Source organism: Sarcophilus harrisii, chromosome 6, assembly GCF_902635505.1.
Source record: "Sarcophilus harrisii chromosome 6, mSarHar1.11, whole genome shotgun sequence".
Lineage (NCBI taxonomy): Eukaryota > Metazoa > Chordata > Mammalia > Dasyuromorphia > Dasyuridae > Sarcophilus > Sarcophilus harrisii.
The window spans coordinates 245,539,348-245,561,554 of record NC_045431.1 but is presented as its reverse complement, the minus strand read 5'-3'; the positions used below and the strand labels follow the sequence as shown (position 1 = coordinate 245,561,554).

At 39.4% G+C, this 22,207-nt stretch overlaps 2 protein-coding genes across 2 annotated transcripts in view; both read left to right on the top strand.

The window, feature by feature from the left end:
• The window catches only part of LOC100925906 (mucin-6), a 21,336-nt gene extending 12,969 nt beyond the window's left edge, over window positions 1-8,367 (top strand). Inside the window, exon 6 of the mRNA XM_031944154.1 lies at window positions 581-8,367. Within this exon, the coding sequence (XP_031800014.1) occupies window positions 581-8,347 (7,767 nt within the window). The 3' untranslated portion in view covers window positions 8,348-8,367. The remainder of the gene's footprint in view (window positions 1-580) is intronic.
• The window catches only part of LOC116420158, a 32,551-nt gene continuing 18,698 nt past the window's right edge, over window positions 8,355-22,207 (top strand). Inside the window, exon 1 of the mRNA XM_031944153.1 lies at window positions 8,355-22,207. This exon is cut by the window's right edge and continues 18,698 nt beyond it. Within this exon, the coding sequence (XP_031800013.1) occupies window positions 8,379-22,207 (13,829 nt within the window). The 5' untranslated portion in view covers window positions 8,355-8,378.

Sequence of the window (22,207 nt, the reverse complement as noted above, 5' to 3'; positions counted from 1 at the left end):
AAAATAAATTAATTGTTGAATAATTTTAAAAATGAACAAAAAAAGGAAATCTGAGTGGACCCTCTTTGGCCATTCCCACAATTACATTCATAAAAGCCCTTTATTTCTGATAAAGGAATCATTAAATATTGTACTACAATTAAGACCAACAACTATTAGATATATAAATATTGAAAGATCTTTACAAAATAAGAAATCAAAGAGAACAACTAGAAGAATGAAGTATACATTCACTATGGTCATATAAGAAGATATTACCATACAGGGGAGGAGGAAAAAAGGAAAGAAGAGGGGAAAGAAACAGAGACAGAGACAGAGAGAGGGAGGGAAGAAAGAAAAAAGAGAAGAAAGACTATTAAAAAATGAGACTAAAAGGACAAAAAATCTAATAAAAACTTGGGAACAAATAAAAATTTTATGATACTTAATTCATTGAAAATATTTTTAAAATAATTTTGGCACACTGTATTGATGGTCAATTTTAATTTTTTAGCTAAAAAACCAGTATTGGGAAATAGGAAGAGAATATTTTCAGGAAATGAATGCAATTAATATCTGTCATTTCTGGTTACATTTATAGGTTGTGTATTTCCTGCCTTCTGAAGTCAAAGAGCCCAAACAAACTGAGAGTGTGGTAAACCAGTTGCAGTTCCACATTAAGAAAAAACCTGCTGACCAAAATGAGGAAAACATATTGGTCTCTCTAATTGGGAGTTATACTTTCTTTAAACTAAGAGCTTCAGGAGGTTCTGTAATCCCATTGGAGCCTCCACTGCTTCCACCTATACCACAGCCTCCAGCACCTCCATGTCGTCCACCTTATCCTTCTCCATTTTTGGAACATTCAGATTCACAAAGCTCAATTTCAACGAAAGGATCCATGCAAACTCCTTTTTCCATTACTCCAAAGGAATCCTTTCAAGTTTCTTATTTCTCTTCACCAAGTTCATCAAATGTATCAATGCAAAAATCATTTTCCTCACCTTCAATTACAAACAGGCCTGTGCAAGTTACTTCAATTTCAAGAGTGCTAGCAGAAGTTTCCCCTTATTCCAGTCCGAGTTCAACAAGCGTATCTATAGAAGCTTCTCTTTCCACAGGACTACTTTCCTCTTTCCCATGCCCAAGTGGATCAACAAAAATAAAAGAAATCTACCCTTCCTTTTCCAGCCTAAGTTCAACAAGTGAATCCATAGAAGCTCCACTTTCCACAGAACTACTTGGAGTGAACAAATCTATCCAACTTTATCCTTTCTCAGGTCCATGTGAACCAACAAAAACCACAGAAGTTCCTCCTTCCTTCTCCAGCCCAAGTTCAACAAGTGAATCCATAGAAGCTTCCATTTCCACAGGACTATATGGAGTGAACAAATCCATTCAATTTCCCTCTTTTTCAGGCCCATGTAGAAAAAAAGAAATCACAGAAACTCTCCCCTGCTCACTTGCAAAGAGCAAAGCCATGCAATTCCCTTCTTTTTCAGGTCCCAGTATACTCAGAGAAGCCAAAGTTCTTCTTTCTTCCTCTAGCATAAGTTCAAGTGAATCCACAGAAACTCTTCCTCCTCCAGGCCTACTTGTAAAGAGCAAATTAATTAATTTCCCGTGCTCAAGTGCTGTTGCACCCACAGAAGTTAAAGAGGCCACCCCAAGGCCACCTTGTGAAGTTGTGGAAGCTACCCCATGCTCAGATCTAGTTGCAAAGAGCACATCTGTGCAATTCCTCTCTTTTGCAGGGGTAATGGCACTAAAAAAAGTGAAAAAAATTCCTCCTTCCACTCAAAGTTCAACCAGTGAATCCATGGAAAGCCAACCTGTTTCAGGTTTAAAAGCAACGAGCAAATTTCCTTCAATGAGAGGCCAAAGTTCACCAAGAGAAATCAAAAAAGTTCCCCCCTCTTCCCCCTGCCCAATTTCAACCAGTGAATTCAGGGAAAGTCCCTCACCCTTAGTCCAACTTGAAACAAATAAATATCTGGAGCTTTCTTCTATCTCAGATCTCACTGAACTGACAGAAGTCAAAGAAGTTCCTCCTTGCTCTCCCATCAAACATTTAATCAAAGAAACCATGGAACCTCCTTCCTCAGGCCAAATGGCAACAAGCAAATCTATACAAGTTTCTTATATCTTAGGTCCCAGTGTACCCACAGAAGTCACACAATGGTCCTCTTCCTCCCCTATACATATTTCCACTGAATCCATGGGAATTCCTTTCTCAGAGCTAGTTGAAAAGAATAAATCTCTGCAACCTTCCTCTTTCACAGGTTCCACTGTAACAACAGAAGTCAAAGAAGTTCCTCATTCCTTGCCCTGTCCATGTTTAACTAGTGAATCCAAGGAAGCTCCCCCATGCTCAAGCCTCCTTGCAAAAAGCACATCTGTACAATTCCCCTCTTTCTCAGGTGTCATGGCACAAAGAAAAATGGAAAAAACTCTCCCTCCCTTCTCCAGCCTAAGTTCAAACAGTGAACTTTGCCAAATGTCCTTGGGTCGAAATGTAACAGGTACATCTCTACAATTTCCTTCTACGATCTCAGATATTTGTGCAACAAAAGAAGTCACACAACTGCTACCACCTTGCCCCAGTCTACCTTCAATTTGTGAATGCAAGGAAGTTCCTTTCTCAAGCCAGCTGGTAACAAGCACATCTGTACAAGTTCCTTCTATGTCAGATACCAGTGCAAAAAGAGAAAGCTCACAACTGCTACCACCTTGCCCCAGTCTACCTTCAATCTGTGAATGCAAGGAAGTTCCTTTCTCAAGCCAGCTGGTAACAAGCACATCTGTACAAGTTCCTTCTATCTCAGATACCAGTGCAACAACGGAAAACGCACAACTTTCCTCCCCCAGCCTACCTTCAATTGATGAATACATGGACATTCTTTTCCCAAGACAACTGGTAACAAGCACATCTGTACAAGTTCCTTCTATCTCAGGTACCAGTACAACGGAAAGCTCACAACTGCAACCTCGCTCCCCCAGCCTACTTTCAACTAGTGAATCCCTAGAAGCACCTTTCTCAGGCCATGGGGCAAAAAGCCTATCTCTGCAGTTTCCTTCTGTGTCAGATACCACTACAACAGAAGTCACACAGCCTTCTTCATCCAGCCTACCTTCCATTTTCGAATCCATGGAAGCTCCTTTCTCAGGCCAAATGGTAACAAGCACATCTGCACATGTTCCATCTATCTCAGGTACCAGTACAACAACAGAAGGCTCACAACCACCACCTTCCTCCCCCAACCTACCTTCAAGTGGTGAACCCATGGAAGTTCCTTTCTCAGGCCAAATGGTAACAATCAAATCTCTGCAATTTCCCTTGTCAAGACGCGATATACCTTGGGAAGATAAAGAAGTTCTATTTGCCTCATACAAGCAAAGTTCATCTGAAGAATCTATGGAAGCCTTTCCTTGCTCAGACCTTGCATTAAGCAAATCTGTGCAATTTCCATCTTTTTCAAGTCCAAATATACCAAGAGAAATTCCTCCTTGCTCTTCAAAAATAAGTTCAATGAGTAAAAATATGGATGCCCCACCTTGCTCAGACCTACCCATGTTAAGAAAATCTGTACAGTTTCTCTCTTTTTCAGGGTCAAGTGCACCCTTATTAGGTCAAACCACAATGAGCAAATGCATACAATTTCCCTCTTGCCCAGAAGTAAATATAACAATAGATGTTTGTTCCTTACCCAGGCCAAGTTCAGTGTGTGAATCCATGGTATCTCCCCCTTGTAGCCCAGGGCCATTTTCAATCAGCAAATCTACACAAGTTCCTATTTTCACTGACCCAAGTTCATCCACTGAATTCAAACAAATTCATCCACCATTCTCAACTGTAACTTCATCAAAAGAATGCATACACTTTTCTGATTCCTCTGCCAAAAGTTCAATTCAGGAGATCTTGAAAGTTTCCAGAGGAACTCATCCTATTTCAGGAAGCAAGGCGACACAGTTTCCTGCTCCCTCAGACCAAAGTTCATCAATGAACTTCATAGAAGTCATGTCATTCCCAGGTCCAAACAAAGAACACATGGAAGTTCCTGACTTCTCTGCCCCAAGTTCTGATCAGGATACCATGCAAGTTCATCCTAGAATTCATACTCCTTTCATGAGCAAATTCTCACATATTCCATCTTCACTGAGTGGTGGCAAGGAAGCCATGTCTTTCCCAGGGCCATTTTCAAACAGAAAATCCATGCAAGTTCCTGATTTCTCAGACGCAGAACTCATTCACGCTCCTTCGACCGACGATTCCATGTCAATGAGCAAATCCACACAAGTTCCTACTTTCTCTGACCCAAGTTCATCCACTGAATTCTATCAACATCATCTACCACTCTCAATTGTAACTGCATCAAAAGAATGCATACACTTTTCTGATTCCTCTGCCAGAAGTTCAAATCAAGAGGTCTTGAAAGTTTCCAGAGGAACTCATCCTATTTCAGGAAGCAAGGCGACACAGTTTCCTACTCCCTCAGAACAAAGTTCATCAATGAAATTCATAGAAGTCATGTCATTCCCAGGTCCAAACAAAGAACACATGGAAGTTTCTGATTTCTTGGACACAGGATTACCACAGGAACCCATGCAAACTACTCCTGTCAACCATGCCATATCAGTGAGCAAATCTTCACCAGCTCCTACTGTCTCTGACCCAAGTAAACCCACAACATACACAGAAAAAGTTCCATCACTTCCAGGTCTACTTCCATCAAAAGAATCCATAATAGTTCCTGATTTGTCTCCCACAAATTCTGATCAGGATGTCATACAAGTTTCCTCTAGTATTCACACTCCTTCGGGGAGTAAATCTTTACAAACTCCTGGTTTGTCTCATGAGGCTTCATTGACTGTTGGCAAAGAAGAAGTAATGTCTGGCCCAGGTCCATTGTCAATCAGAGAACCCCTGCATGTTATTGATATCTCTGAGACAAGATTACCACAAGAACCTGTGCAAACACACTCTGCCAGTAGTGCCATGATAGTGAGCAAATCTTTAGAAGCTCCTATTGTCACTGACCAAAGAACACCCACAATACTCACAGAAGTTTCATCAATCCCAGGTCTAGTTATTTCAAAAGAATCCATACCCCTACCAGATTACTCTACCACAAGCTTTAGTCAGGAGGATATGCAAGTTCTCTCTAGAATTCACACTCCTTCAGGGAGTAAATCTTTACAAACTCCTGGTTTGTCTCATGAGTCTTCATCGACTGTTGGCAAAGAAGTAATGTCTGTGCCAGGTTCATTTTCAATCAGAAAATCCATACAAATTCTTGAGTTCTCTGAGGAAAGATTATTCCAGGAACCTATACAAACATACTCTGCCAAAAATCTTAAATCAGTGAGCAAATCATCACTAGCTCATACTGTGTCTGACCAAAATATACCCATAACATTCACAGAAGAAATTCCATCATTACAAGATCTAGTTCCATTGAAAGAATCCATTCAAGTTCCTGACTTTTCTGCCACAAGTCCTGATCAGGATATCATGCAAGTTCCCTCTGGAATTCATACTCCTTCAATGAGTGAATTCACACAAATTCCTGGTTTGTCTTACCTATCGTCATTGACTGGTGGCAAAGAAGAAAAAGTCATGTCTTTCCCAGATCCATTTTCAAATAGAGAATCCATGCTAGTTCCTGATTCCTCTGATACAAGTTTGCCACAGGAAACCATGCAAACTCCTATCACCAGTGCCACATCAGTGGGCAAATTCTCAGAAGCTGCTACTGACATTGACCAAAGTATACCCATAACAAGCCAAAAAAAAATTCGGTCACTCCCAAGAGTGTTTCCATTGAAAGAATCCATTCAAGTTCCTGATTACTCTGCCAGAAGTTCTGGGATGCCAGAAGATCAGGATGCCATGCAAGTTTCCTCTAGAATTCACACACTTTCAGTGAGCAAATCCACACAGATTCCTAGTTTGTCTTACCTATCTTCATCCACTGTTGTCAAAGAAGTCATGTCTTTCCCAGGTCCAGAATCCATGCACATTCCTGATTTCTGTGACACGAGATTTTCACAGGAACCCTTGCAAACTCCCTCTGCCAACCATGACATGTCAGTGAGCAAATCCTCACAAGTTCCAACAATGTCTAGCCAAAGTAGACCCGCAGCATACCTAGAAGAAATTCCATTCTCCCCAGATCTAATTCCATCAAAAGAATCTAAACAAGTTCCTGATGGCACTGCCACAAGTTCTGGTCAGGATGCCATGCAAGTTCCCTCTAGAATTCCCATTCTTTCAGTAAGTAAATCCACACAAATTCCAAGTTTGTCTCATGTATTCTCATTGACTGTTGAAGAAGTCATGTCTTTCCCAAGTCCACTTTCAAACAGAGACTCTATACAAGTTTCTGATTTTTCTGATAGAAAATTGTTACAGGAACCAATGCAAATTCCTTCTGCCAAGAGTGCCATGTCAGTGACCAAATTCTCTCAACTTCGTACTGCAACTGACCCAAGTATACCCAAAACATTCACAGAAGAAATTACATTGTTCCCAGGTTTAATTTCATCAAAGGAATCGATACAAGTTCCTGATTACTCTGCCACACAAAATTCCATGCAAGTTTCCTCTACAATTCCTACTATTTCAGTGAGCAAATCGACACAAATTCCTGGTTTGTCTCCTCTGTCTTCATTGACTGATGACAAAGAAGTCATATCTTTCTCAGGTCCACTTTCATACAGAGAATATATGCAAGTTCCTGATTTCTCAGAGACAAGATCATCACAGGAACTCATTCAAGCTCCTTTGACCTACCATGCCATAACAGTGAGCAAATCCACACAAGTTCCTATTTTCTCTGACCCAAGTTCATTCACTATATGCAAAGAACATCATCTATCATTCCCAATTGTATTTTCATCAAAAGAATGCATATACATTTCTGATTTCTCTACCAAAAGTTCAAATCAGGAGGTCTTGCAAGTTTCCTCCAGCACTCATCCTATTTCAGGAAGCAAACCGAGACAAATTCCTGCTCCCTCAGACCAAAGTTCATCAATGAACATCATAAAAGTCAAGTCATTCCCAGGTCCATTACCAAACAAAGAACACATGCAAGGTTCTGATTTCTCTGACACAGGATTACCACAAGAACCCATTCACGATTCCTTGAATTATGCTACCACAGCACAAGGTTCTACATCCTCTGACTCAAGGTCATTCAAAATATACTCAGAAGAACTTCCATCAATCCCACTTATAGTCTTAACAAGAGAATCTATAAAAGTTCCTGACTTCTCTGCCACAAGTTCTGACCAGGATGCCATGCAAATTCCTTCTAGAATTCACCCTCCTTCAATGAGTGAATTCACACAAATTCCTGGTTTGTCTCATTTATCTTCATTGATTGATGGCAAAGAAGTCATGTCTTTCCCTGATCCATTTTCAAACACAGAAATCATGCAAATTCCTGATTTCTCAGACACAAGATTGCCACAGGAACCCATGCAAACTCCCTCTGTCAACAGGGCCAAATCAATGAGCAAATCCTCACAAGCTGTTATTGACTTTGACCCAAGTATACCCACAAAATTCACAGTTCCATCATTCCCAGATCTACTTCCATTGAAAGAATCCATTCAAGTTCCTGATTTCTCTGCCAGAAGTTCTGGCATGCCAGAAGATCAGGATGCCATGCAAGTTTCCTCTAGAATTCATACTCTTTCAGTGAGTAAATCCATACAGATTCCTGGGTTGTCTCACCTCTCTTTATCAACTGTTGACAAACAAGATGTCATGTCTTTCCCAGGTCCATTCTCAAACAGAGAATCCATACACATTCCTGATTTCTCTGACACAAAACCACAGAAAGTCATTCAAGCTCCTTCAGCCTACCATGCCATGTCAGTGAGCAAATCTACACAAGTGTCTATTTTCTCTAAACCAAGTATATCCACAACAGTCACAGAAGAAATTTCATTGTTCCCAATTCTTGTTTCTTCAAAAGAATCCATACAAGTACCTGATTCCTCTGCTACAAGTCCTTATCAAGATGCAATGCAAATTTCCTCTAAAATTCACACAGTTTCAGTGAGTAAATCCACACAGATTCCTGGTTTGTCTCACACCTCTTCATTAACTGTTGACAAAAAAGAAGTCATGTCTTTTCCAGATCCATTTTCAAACATAGAATCCAAGCAAGTTCCTGATATCTCTGACACAAGATTGCCACAGGAACCCCTGCAAACTCCCTCTGCCAACTATGTTACATCAGTGAGCAAATCCTCACAAGCTCCTATGGTCTCAGAGCCACGTACACGCATAACTATCACAAGAAATTTCATTGTTCCCAGTTCTTGTTTCACCAAAAGAATCCAAACAAGTTCCTGATGGCACTGTCACAAGTTCTGGTCAGGATGCCATGCAAGTGCCCTCTAGAATTCACATTTCTTCAGCAAGCAAATCCACACAAATTCCTGGTTTATCTCACCTATCCTCATTGACTGTTGACAAAAAAGAAGTCATGTCTTTCCCAGGTCCATTTTCAAACAGAGAATCCATGCAAGCTCCTGATACCTCTGACACAAGATTACCACAGGAAGCTGTGCAAACTCTCTCTGATCAGTATGCCATTCAAGTTCCCTCTAAAATTCACACTCTTTCGATAAGTAAATCCACACAAATTCCTGGTTTCACTCATGTGTCTTCCTTGACTATGAGCAAAGATGATGTCATGACTTTCCAAAGTCTATTTTCAAACACAGAATCCAGGCAAGTTCCTGATTTCTCTAACACAGGATTGTCACAGGAACCTGAGAAAACTCCCTCTTCTAATCACGTTATATCAGTGAACAAATCCATACAAGTTTTTATTTCCTCTGAGCCACACACATCCACATCATTCACAGAAGAAATTTCATCATTCCCAGGTCTAATTTCATTAAAAGAATCCAAACCAGTTCCTGATGTCACTGCCACAAGTTCTGGTCAAGATGCCATGCAAGCTCCTTCTAGAATTCATTCTTTCTCTATGAGTAAATTCACACAAGTTCCTGGATTCTCTCCCCTACCCTCATCAACTATTGAAACAGAAGAAATGTCTTTTCCAAGTTCATTTTCCTATAGAAAATACATACACCTTTCTGATTTTTCTGATAGACGTTCACCTCAGCAAGCCACAGAAGTTCCCTCCACAACTCATGCCATTTCAATGAGCCAATATACTCAGGTTCCTTCTTTCTCTGACCCAAGTTCATCAACTGTATGTGTAAAAGATATTTCATCTTTCTTAGTTCCAATTTCATCAAGAGCATCTATTCAATTTCCTGAAATAAGTTTGCCAAGAGAAGCCGTACAAATTCCCTCTACTTATGCTGCTACTGCTATTTGCAAATCCACACAAATTCCCTCTTCTTCTTCCCAAAGTTCATCTACAGTAGGCATAGAAGATGCCTCATCAGTTTCACCCAGAGAATCTCAAGTTCCTGATTTTGCTGAGAAAAGTTCACCAACAGAAGACAAACAAGTTTCCTATACTTCTGGTACTGTTTCTAGAAGAAAATCCACACAAGTCCCTTCAAGCCGAGGTATAGGAGAGCTTCCATCATTCATAGTTTCAGTTTCATCAAAAGAGTCCAAACAAGTTCTTGACTCATCTGACATAATTTCAACACAACTTAAACAAGTTCCCTTGATCTCTGATGCTACTTCAGCAAGTAAATCTCCACAAGTTTTTTCTTCCTTGGTATTATATACATCAAACAAATCTATCCAATTTCCCTCTTATTCAGGTCTCATTTCTTTGAACCAGTCTGTACAAGTTCCTTCTATATCTAGCACAAGTTCAGCAAGTGAGTCTACGGCAGTACCATCTGTGACAGAACCATATTTAACAGAATTGTCCAAGGAATTTTCCACTTTACCTAGGGGAGCTTCACTAAGCAAACACGGGCAAATTCCTCCTTTCTCTGGCACAATTGCATCAAGGGAATACACAGGTGTTTCTTCTCTTTCAGGTAAACATTCAATACAAGAGTCATTGGAAATTCATTCTGTCTCAAGTTCAACTTCAAAAGAATTTAAAGATATTTCCTCTTTATTAACACTGCATTTAGAGAAAGAATCCTTTCAAGATCATTCGATATCTTACTCAAGATCAGTAGAAAGAGATGCTGTTATCTACAGTCAAAGTTCAAGAGAAGCTAGGGAAGTTTCTTTCCCTGCCCCTACTACCTCAAGCAAATCTTTGCAATTTCCTTCTTTTTCTGGCATAAATTTTCAAACTCTTGGTGTGTCTAGCCAAAATTTAGAGAATAAATCCATCCAATTTCCTCCTCCAAAAGAATCTGAAGAATATCCAGCATTCTTTAGGACAAGTTCAGAGGCAGAATCAATACAAGGTGCATCCTTCTCTATTCCAAATTCAGTAAGAGAATCCTTTGAATTTCCCATTTTTTCCGGGCCAAGTTCAACAAAAGAATCATTAGCTCACCTTTCTTCTGAGTTAAGCTCAACAGACAGCATAGTAAAAGAGAAGGCACAATTGGCTACTTCAAGCTCACCTGGTAAATCCATAACTGATTTCCATTCCTCCATACCTACTTTATTGAGCAAATCCATACAATTTCCTTCTTTCACAGTTACAAGTTTGACAAAAGAATCAATGGAAGTCCCTACTTTACCTATGCCAAAGTCAATGCAAGAATCTAAACAAGATTCAGCTCTCTCTGGTCCAGATTCATTTAAAGAATTCTCTGAATTTCCCATGTTTTCTGGACCAATTTCAACAAGGGAATCCTTAGAAGCTACCTCTTCCTCTAGCTTAAGTTCCACAAAAGAATTTTCAGATGATAGTACAGGTTCTGCCAAACCAATTTCCCCAAAAGAAATACCGCAGTCATCTCTCAGAAAATCCAAGAACATTTCTTTTAGCCCCCAAATGATGTTAATGAGCAAAACAATACAATTTCCTTCTTTCACAGGCCATGCATTAAAAGAATACATGGAAATTGCTGCTTTGTCTGTGTCGAGTTCAAAAAGTGATTCAATACCAGGTCCCATTCTTACCGTCCCAAATCCATTGAAAGAAACTTTTGAATTTCCCATTTTCTCTGGACCAAGTTCAAGAGAATCTTTAGAAGAACCCTCTCTTTATACTTCAAGGTTATCAAAAGAATGTACAGAAATTGTCCCTTCTACTAATATAAGATTACAAAGAGAATCCACAGAGAGAGAGTGTACTGGCTCTTGTACCACAAGTTCACCTAGAAAATCAAAAAAAGCTTCCCCTTCCTCCAGTCAGAGAGAAGTAAATATATCCATACAGTTTCCCTTTTTTTCATGCCCAAATGTTTTGTCTGTATCAAATCCAAAGAGAGAGCCCATACCAGATCTGAATACCACTGGAAAAAAGTTACAAGAATGCATAGAAATTCATGCATATTCTGGGACCAGTTCAACAAGAGATAAAGAAGTCTTCCCTTTATTCCCTGCAATTTCATTAAGAGAATCAAGAGAAATTCTTCCTTTCTTTAACTTCAGATCAATATGTTCATCAGAGAATGAGAATATCGATTTCCCCAGTTCAAGTTCACAAAAACAATTAAAACAAGTTTCACCTCCTCCTAGTCTCACAGCATTTAGTGAAGATACACAATTTCCTTCCTTCCTGAGCCAAAAAATTTTGTCTGCAGAAAGTTCACACAGAGAGTTCATAGAAAGACCAGATTTCATTGAGACAAAATCGAGAGAACATTTGGACTTTTCCATTGTCTCTGAGCCAAATTCAACCAAAGAATACATAGAAGAACCTTTTTCCTTAGTTTCTTCCAACGAGGCTACAAAAGGTCTACCATCATACAGGTTACATGACTCAGAGGAATTTGCAGAGAGTAACATCTATTCTCCTACCTCAATTTCACCAAGAGAATCCAAACAAGTTTCTGCTACTCCTGTCCTAAAGTCAATGAGTAAAGCTATTCAATATCCTTCTTTGTCAGGCACAAGGGTTTTATCTGTGGAAAGCTCACAGAAAAAGTCAATACAAGGCCCAGATTTCTCTGGAAAAAAATCATTGCAAAAATTGGTACAATCTTCCATTTTACCTGGGCAAAGGGAATCCTTAGAAAATCCAATTATTTCCACTTCAATTTCTTCAAAAGAAGCTACAAATGGTCTTGCATCATCTGGTTCAAGATCTATAGTAGAATGCATAAGGAATGAGAGGTTTCAGTTTGACATTCCAAGTTCACCAACAGAAATGAAAAAGATTTCCCCTCCCACCCTTCTGTCACTAAATAAAGCTATACAATTTCCTTCTTTCTCAAGCCAAAAAAACAAATCTCTAGAGAGCTCACAGAGAGAGTCCATAAAAGGTCCAGAAGTCTTTGAAACAACCTCATTGCAGGAATCTCTAGAAATTTCTATTATTTTTGAGCCAAGTTCAACTAGAGAATGTTTAAAAGTTCCCCCTATTTCCACTTTAACTACTTCAAAAGAAACTGCTTCAGATTTCTCTAAATCAAAATCATTGCAAAAGTCATTGGATTTTTTGTGTATTTCTGGGCCAAAGTCAACAAGAGAATCTTCAGAAGTTCCTCCTCTTTCTACTTCAACAACTTTAAGAGAGGCTAAAGAAGATCTCGTATCACCTGGCTTACATTCTACAGACCAATTTGCAGAAACTGAGAGTATACAACCTGCAATCCAAAGCTCACAAACACAATCCAAACATGTTTCCTCTCCTAGAAAAATGACACTAAGCAAAGCTATACAATATCCTTCTTTCTCTCGTATAGGGGCTTATTCTGGGGAAAGATCTCCTGGAGAGTTCATACAAAGTCCAGATGTCTCAGATTCAAAAGAATTGAGAGAATCTTTGGAATTTTCCATTATTCACAGGCCAAGTTCAACAAGAAAATCCTTTGAAATTTCCAATCTTTCAATTTCACCTTTTTCAAAAGGAACTGCAGAAGGTCTTCCATCATCACACTTGCATTCTCCAGAATTTGCAGAGGATGAGATTGTCCAGTCAACCAAAGAAAGATCACAAAGCGAAACCAAGCAAGCTTCACCATCTCCTAGCTTTATGTCACTGAGTAAAGGCAAACAATTTCCTTCTACCTCAGGAACAAAAGTTTTGGCTCTGGAAAGTTCATGGAGAGAATCCATACAAGGACTAAATTTCCCAGAATCAGAATTATTGGATGAATCATTGGAACACACTATTATCTCAGGGCCAAGTTTAACAAAAGAATCCTTAGAAGGTCATCCTGTTAGCACTTCAATTTCTTCAAAAGGAGTTGCATCATCTGGCTTGCATTCTCCAGAAGAATTTGCAGAGAATGAGGGTGTTCAGTTTTCCACCTCAAGGTCACCAAAAGAATCCAAACAGGCATTGGTTCCATCTACATTTAAGTCAACAACTAAAGCTGTACAATTTCCATCTTACTTGGGCATGAGGACCTTGTCACTTCAAAGTTCACAGAGAGAATCCATACAAGGGTCAGACTTCTCTGACTCTAAATCACTGCAAAAATCGTTTGAATATGCAGTTAGTTTTGATGAAACAAGTTCATCAGGAGAATCATTAGCAGAACCTCTTCCTTTTGCAGAGGATGAAAGTATATCTGAAACCCCAAGTGCACAAAAAGAATCCAAAAAAGCATTACTAGCTGCCAGCTTTAGGTCAACAAGTAAAATTAGACAATTTCCTTCTCATTCAGGTGCAGGGGTTTTGTCTCCTGTTTATCAAGAGACAAGTTCATCAGGAGAATCCTTGGGACTACCTCCTCCATTTGCAGAGAAAGAAAGTGCCCTTTCTGTAATTCCAAGTCCAGAAATAGAATCCAAACAGGGAGTGCCTCCTCCTAACTTAATGTCAACAAGTAAAGCTATACAAGTCCCCTCTTACATGGACTCAAGGGTAATGGTTCTTGAAATCTCACAGAAAGAATCCACACAAGCGTCTGATTTTACCACATCAAAATCAGTGCAAGATCCTTTGGAAAGTTTCATTATATCTGGGCCTAGTTCCTTAAGAGAATCATTAGGAGTATCTCTTCCTTTTCCAGAGGAAAACAGTGTCCTTTCTGCCACACCAAGTTCACCAAGAGAATACAAGCAGGCAGGGCCTTCTGCTAACTTGATATCAACAAGTAAAGCTATACAATTTCCTCCTTACCCAGGAACAACAGCTTTATCTCTTGATAAATCCATACAACGGCCAGATTTCATTGGATCGAAATCATTGCAGGAATCTTTTGAATATTCTATTATTTTGGAGCAAAATTCATTAGAAGAATCATTAGCAGGACCTCTTCCAGTTGCAGAAAATGAAAGTGTCACATCTGCATCCCAAAGTCCGCCAAGAGAATCCAAACAAGCATTTCTGTCTCCCAGCTTTATGTCAACAAGAAAGATCAGACAATTTCCAGACACAGGGGGTTTATCTCTTGAAAACTCACAGAGAGAAGTCATACAAGCTTCAGACCTCTCTGACTTAAAATCATTGAAAGAACCTTTGGAATATTTCACGAGCTCTAGGCCAAGTCCATCAAGAGAATCATTAGGAGAACCTCTTCCTTTAGCAGACAATGAAAGAGGGCTATCTACAAGTCCAAGTGCACCAAGAGAATCTGAACAGGCATTGCCATCTCCTAGTTTTGTGTCAAGAAGTAAAGGTACACAATTTCCTTCTTACTCTGGAACAAGAGTTTTGTCTCTTGAAAGCTCAAAGAGAGAAGCCATAGATGAATCAGCTGTCTATGAATCAAAATCATTACAAAAATCTTTGAAATATGCCATTAGCTATGGGTCAAGTTCATCAAGAGAATTCTTAGAACTACCTCTTCCATTTGCAGAGGAAGAAAGTGCCCCATCTGCCACCCCAAGTCCACAAAGAGAATCCAGCCAAGAATTGCTACCTCCTAGTTTTAAATCAATAAGCAAAGCTAAACAATATCCATCTTACTTGGACTCAGGGGTCTCAGGTCTTGAAAGCTCACAGATAGAATCCATACAAAGGCCTGATTTTACCAAATCAAAATCAATGCAAGATTCTTTGGAATATTTCATTATGCCTGTACCTAGTTCCTTAAGAGAATCTATAAGAGTATCTCTTCCTTTTCCAAAGAAAGACAGTGTCCTATCTGCAACCCCAACTACACCAAGAGAATATAAGCAGGCTGAGTCAACTTCTACCTTAATGCCAACAAATAAATCTATGCAATTTCCTTCAGACACAACAGTTTTGTCCCTTGAAATCTCCAAGAGAAATTCCATACAAGGACCAGATTTTTCAGATTCAAAATCATTGCAAGAATCTTTGAAATATGTTATTACCTCTGGACCAAGTTCATCAGAAGAGTCAATTGCAGGACTGCATCATTTTATAGAGGATGAAAATGTCATGTCTATAGCCCCAAGTCCACCAAGAGAATTCAAACAAGCATTGCAACATCCTAACTTTATATCCACAAGTAAGAAAAGACAATCTCCTTACTCAGGTACAGGGGTTTTCTCTCTTGAAAACTCACAAAGAGAATCCATACAAGAGTCAGATTTCTCTGACTTAAGATCATTACAAGAATCTTTGGAATATTCCATTAGTTCTGAACCAAGGTCATCAAAAGAATCTTTAGGCGTGTCTCTTATTTTTCCAGAGAATGACAGTGTTCCATCTAGAACCCCAAGTCGAATAGGAGAATACAAAGAGGCACTAACATCTTCTAACTTAATGTCAACAAGTAAAGCTATACAATTTCCATCTTATTCTGGCACAAGAGTGTTGTCAATTAAAAGCTCAGAGAGAGAAGCCACAGAAGGAACAGCCTTCTCTGACACAAAATCATTGCAAGAATCTTTGGAATATTCTATTAGCTCTGGGCCAAGTTTATCAAGAGAATCATTAGGACTACCTCTTCCATTTGCAGAGAATGAAAGTATCCTATCTGCAACCTCAAGAGAATCCAAACAGACATTGCCTCCTTCTAACTTAATGTCAACAAATAAAGCTATACAATTTCCATCTTACTTGGATTCAACGGTCTTGGTTCTTGAAATCTCACAGAGAGAATCCACACAAGGGTCTGATTTTACCAAATCAAAATCAGTGCAAGATTCTTTGGAATACTTCATTGTCTCTGGGCCTAGTTCCTTAAGACAATCAGTAAGACCACCTCTTCCTTTTCCAGAGGAAGACAGTGCTCTTTCTGCAACCCCAAGTTCACCAAGAGAATACAAGCAGGCAGGGCCTCTTTCTAATTTAATATCAACAAGTAAAGATACACAATTTCCTCCTTATTCAGTTTTGTCTCTTGAAAGCTCACAGAGAGAATCCATAGAAGGGCCAGATTTCACTGTCTCAAAATCACTGCAGGAATCTTTGGAATATTCCTTTGGGTCAAGGTCAAATTCATTAGAAGAATCATTAGCAGGACCTGTTCCATTTGAAGAAAATGAAAGTATCATATCTACAACTCAAAGTCCACCAAGAGAATCCAAACAAGTATTGCTGCCCCCCAGCTTTATGTCAACAAGTAAGACTAGACAATTCTCTTCTCACTTAGGCACAGGTGGGTTATCTCTTGAAAGCTCACAGAGAAGAGCCATACAAGCCCCAGACCTCTCTGACTTAAGATCATTGAAAGAATCTTTGGAATATTTCACGAGCTCTAGGCCAAGTCCATCAAGAGAATCATTAGGAGAACCTCTTCCTTTAGCAGACAATGAAAGAGGGCTATCTACAAGTCCAAGTGCACCAAGAGAATCTGAATGGGCTTTGCCGCCTCCTAGCTTTGTAACAAATAAAGGAACACAATTTCCTTCTTTCTCTGGAACAAGAGTTTTGTCTGTGGAAAGCTCACAGAGAGAAGCCATAGAAAGACCAGCCATCTCTGAATCTAAATCATTACAAGAATCTTTGCAATATGCCATTGGCTATGGGCCAAGTTCATCAAGAGAATCATTGGAACTACCTCTTCCATTTGCAGAGGAGGAAAGTGTCCCATCTGCCATCCCAAGTGCACCAAGAGAATCGCCTCCTCTGAGCTTTATGTCAAGTAAAGGAACACAATTTCCTTCTTTCTCTGGAACAAGAGTTTTGTCTATTGAAAGCTCACAGAGAGAAGCCATAGTAAAACCAGCCATCTCTGACTCAAAGTCATTACAAGCATCTTTGGAATATGCCATTAGCTATGGGCCAAGTTCATCAAGAGAATCATTGGAACTACCTCTTCCATTTGCAGAGGAGGAAAGTGTCCCATCTGCCATCCCAAGTGCACCAAGAGAATCCAAACAGGCATTGTCTCCTCCAAGCTTTATGCCAACAAGTAAAGGAACACAATTTCCTTCTTTCTCTGGAACAAGAGTTTTGTCTGTTGAAACCTCACAGAGAGAAGCCATCGAAAGTCCACCCATCTCTGAATCTAAATCATTACAAGAATCTTTGGAATATGCCATTAGTTATGGGCCAAGTTCATCAAGAGAATCAATAGGACTACCTCATCCATTTGCAGAGAAGGAAAGTGTCCCATCTGCCACACCAAGTCTACCAAAAGAATTCAAACACACATTGCTACCTCCTAGTTTTGAATCAAGTAAAGTTGTACAATTTCCATCTCACTTGGACTCCAGGGTCTTGATTCCTGAAAGCTCAAAGAGAGAATCCATACAAGGGTCTGATTTTACCAAATCAAAATCAATGCAAGATTCTTTAGAATATTTCATTATTCCTGGGTCTAGTTCTTTAAGTGAATCATTAGGAGTAACTCTTCCTTTTTCAGAGAAAGATGGTGTGCTATCTATAACCCCAAGTACACCAGGAGAATACAAGCAGGGAGGGCCAGCTTCTACCTTAATGTCAAGTAAATCTGTACAATTTCCTTCTTACTCAGGCACACCAATTTTTTCTCTAGTAAGCTCACCAAGAGAATCCATTGAAAGAGCAGGTTTCTCTGACTCAAAATCATTGCAAGAATCTTTGGAATATGCCATGACCTCTGGACCAAGTTCATCTGGAGAATCATTAGTAGGACCCCTTCCCTTGGCAAGGGATGAAAATGTCATACCTGCAACCCCAAGTATTCAAAGAAAGTCCAAACAAGCATTGCTACATCCCAGCTTTAATACAAGACAATTTCCTTCTTACTCAGGCACAGAGGTTTCGTTTCTTGAAAACTCACAAAGAGAATCCCTAAGAGCACCAGATTTCTCTGACTTAAAATCATTACAAGAATCTTTAGAATATTCCAACAGCTCTGAAGCAAGTTCATCGAAAGAATCATTAGCAAGACCTCATACTTTTCCAGAGAATGACAGTGTCCTATCTGAAACCCCAAGTCCACCAAGAGAATCCAAACAGGTCTTGCTGCCTTCTAATTTAATGTCAATAAGCAAAGCTATACAATTTCCTTCTTATGTGAGTATGAGGGTTTTGTCTCTTGAAAGAACACAGACAGAATCTATAGAAAGACCAGCTATCTCTGACTCAAAATCATTACAAGAATCTTTAGAATATCCCAACAGTTCTGAACCAAGTTCATCAAGAGAATCCTTAGGACTACTTCTTCCATCTGCAGAGAAGGCAAGTCTCCCATCTACCATCCCAAGTCTACCAAGAGAATCCAAACAGGCAGTGCCTCCTCCTAATTTAATTTCAACAAGCAAAGCTATACAATTTCCTTCTTACTCAGGTACAAAGGTTTTGTCGATTGAAAGCTCACAGAGAGATTCTATAGAAGGACCAGCTATCTCTGACTCAAAATCATTACAAAAATCTTTGGAATATTCCATTAGCTCTGGACCAAGTTCAACAAGAGAATCATTAGGATTACTTCTTCCATCTGCAGAAAATGAAAGTGTCCCATCTACAATCCCAAGTCCACTAAGAGAATCCAAACAAGCATTACACCCTCCTAGTCTTAAGTTAACAAGTAAAGCTATACAATCTCCATCTTACTTGGCTTCAAGAGGCATGGTTCTTGAAATCTCACAAAAAGGACCCATACAAGAGTCCAATTTTACGGAACCAAAATCACTGCAAGAGTCTTTAGAATATTTCATTATTTCTGGGCCTGGTTCCTTAAGAGAATCAGTAAGAGTAGCTCTTCCTTTTCCAGAAAAAGACAGTGTCCTATCTGCAACCCCAACTCCACAAAGAGCATATAAGGAGGCAGGGCCTCCTTCTAACTTAACATCAATAAGTAAAGCTATACAATCTCCTCCTTATTCAATTTGGTCTCTTGAAAGCTCACAGAGAGAATCCATAGAAGGGCCAGATTTCACTGTCTCAAAATCACTGCAGGAATCTTTGGACTATTCCCTTGGGTCGGGGTCAAATTCATTAGAAGAATCATTAGCAGTACCTCTTCCATTTGAAGAGAATGAAAGTGTCATATCTGCAACTCAAAGTCCACCAAGAGAATCCAAACAAGCATTGCCGCCTCCTAGCTTTATGTCAACAAGTAAGACTAATCAATTTCTTTCTTATTTGGGTACAGAGGTTTTATCTCCTGAAAGCTCACAGACAGAAGCCATGCAAGCCCCAGATTTCTCTGACTTAAAATCATTGCAGGAATCCTTGGAAAATTTCATCAGCTCTGAGCCAAGTTCATCAAGGGAATCATTAGGAGGATCTCTTCCTTTAGCAGAGAATGAAAGATGGTTATCCATTAATCCAAGTCCACAAAGAAAATATGAACAGGCATTGCCTTCTCCTACCTTTGTGTCAACAAGTAAAGGTACACAGTTCCCTTCTTTCTCTAGAACAAAGGTTTTGTCTCTTGAAAGCTCACAGAAAGAAGCCACAGAAAGACCATTCATCTTGGATTCAAAATCTTTGCAAGGATCTTTGGAATATGCTATTAGCTCTGGGTTAAGTTCATCAAGAGAATCCTTAGGACTACCTCTTCCATTTGCAGAGAAGGAAAGTGTACCATCTGCCACCTCAAGTCCACTAAGAGAATCCAAACAGGAATTGCCGCCTCCTAGCTTTAAGTCAACAAGTAAAGCTATACAATTTCCATCTTTCTTGGACTTAACAGTCTTGGTTCCTGAAAGCTCACAGAGAGAATCCATACAAGGATCTGATTTTACCAAATCAAAATCACTTCAAGATTCTTTGGAATATTTCATTATGCCTGGGCCTAGTTCCTTAAGAGAATCAGTAGGAGTACCTCTTCCTTTTCAAGAGAATGATAGTGTCCTATCTGAAACTCCAAGTCAACAAGGAGAATACAAGCAAGTTCCACCTTCTTTTTACTTAAAGTCTACAAGTAAAGCTATACAATTTCCTTCAAGTACAAGGGTTTTGTTTCTTGACAGCTCACAGAGAGAATCTATAGAAGGACCAATTGTCTCTGACTCAAAATCATTACAAGAATCTTTGGAATATTCCATTAGTTCTGGGTCAATTTCATCAAGAGAATCATTAGAATTACCTTTTCCATTTGTAGAGAATGAAAATTTCCTATCTGCAACTCCAAGTCCACCAAGAAAATCCAAACAGGAATTGCTTCCTCCTAGTTTTAAGTCAACAAGTAAAGCTATACAATTTCCATCTTTCTTGGATTTAACACTCTTGGTTCCTGAAAGCCCACAGAGAGAACCCACACAAGAGTCTGATTTTACCAAATCAAAATCAATGCAAGATTCTTTGGAATATTTCATTATGCCTGGGCCTAATTCCTTAAGAGAATCAGTAAGAGTACCTCTTCCTTTTCCAGAGAAAGACAGTGTCCTATCTGCAATCCCAAGTAGAGCAGAAGAACACAAGCAGGCAGAGCCGCCTTCTACCTTAATGTCAACAAGTAAATCTGTACAATTTCCTTCTTACTCGGGTACAAAGATTTTGTACCTTGGAAGCTCAATGAGAGATTCCGTACAAGGACCAGATTTTGCTGACTCAAAATCTTTGCAAGAATCTTTGGAATATGCCATTATCTCTGGGTCGAGTTCATCAGTAGAATCATTAGCAGGACCTCTTCCTTTTGCAGAGGATGCAAGTGTCACATCTGCAACCCCGAGTGCACCAAGAGAATTCAAACAAGCAATGGTGCCTCCTAGCCTTACATCAACAAGTAAAACTAGACAATTTCCTTCTTATTCAGACACATATCCTGAAAACTCACAGAGAAAATTCATACAAGGGCCAAATTTCACAGACTCAAAATCATTGCAGGAATCTTTGGAATATTCCACTTGGTTGGCGCCAAATTCATTAGAAGAATCATTAGCAGTGCCTTTTCCTTTTGCAGAGGATGGAAGTGTCCTATCTGCAACCCAAAGTCAACCAGGAAAATACAAGCAGGCAGAGACTCCTACTTTAATGTCAACAAGTAAATCTATACAATTTCCTTCCTACTCGGACATAAGGGTTTTGTCTCTTGAAAGCTCAAGGAGAGAATCCATAGAAGGACCATCCTTCTCTGACACAAATTCTTTACAAGAATTTTTGGAATATCCCATTAGCTCTGGGCCAAGTTCATCAAGAGAATCATTAGCAGGACTTCTTCCATTTGCAGAGAATGAAAGTATACTATCTGCAACCCCAAGTACACAAAGAGAATCCAAGCAAGCACTGCTACCTCTTAGCTTTATGTCAACAAGTAAGACTAGACAATTTTCTTTTTACTCAGACTCAGGGGGTTTGTCTCTTGAAAGCTCACAGAGGGAAGCCATACAAGCCCCAGCCTTGTCTGACATAAAATCATTGCAAGAATCTTTGGAATATTTCATTAGCTCCAAGGCAAGTTCTTCAAAAGAAACATTAGGAGCACTTCCTCCTTTAGCAGACAATGAAAGAGAGCTCTCTACAACAACAAGTCCACCAAGAGAATCCGAACAGGCATTGTCACCACCTAGCTTTATGTCAAGTAAAGGTATACAATTCCCTTCTTACACTGGGACAAGTGTTTTGTCTCTTGAAGGTTCACAGAGAGAATCCATAGAAGGACCAGATTTCTCTGACTCAAAATCAATGCAAGAATCTTTGGAATATTCCATTAGCTCTGGGCCAAGTTCATCAAGAGAATCATTAGGACTACCTCTTCCATTTGCAGAGCAAGAAAGTGCCCCATCTGCCATCCCAAGTGTACCAAGAGAATCCAAACAAGCATTGCACCCTCCTAGTTTTAAGTCAACAAGTAAAGCTATACAATTTTTATCTTACTTGATGCTTCAAACTTCTCAGAAAGAATCCATACAGGAATCCGATTTCACTGATTCAAAATCATATGAAAAGTCTTTGGAATA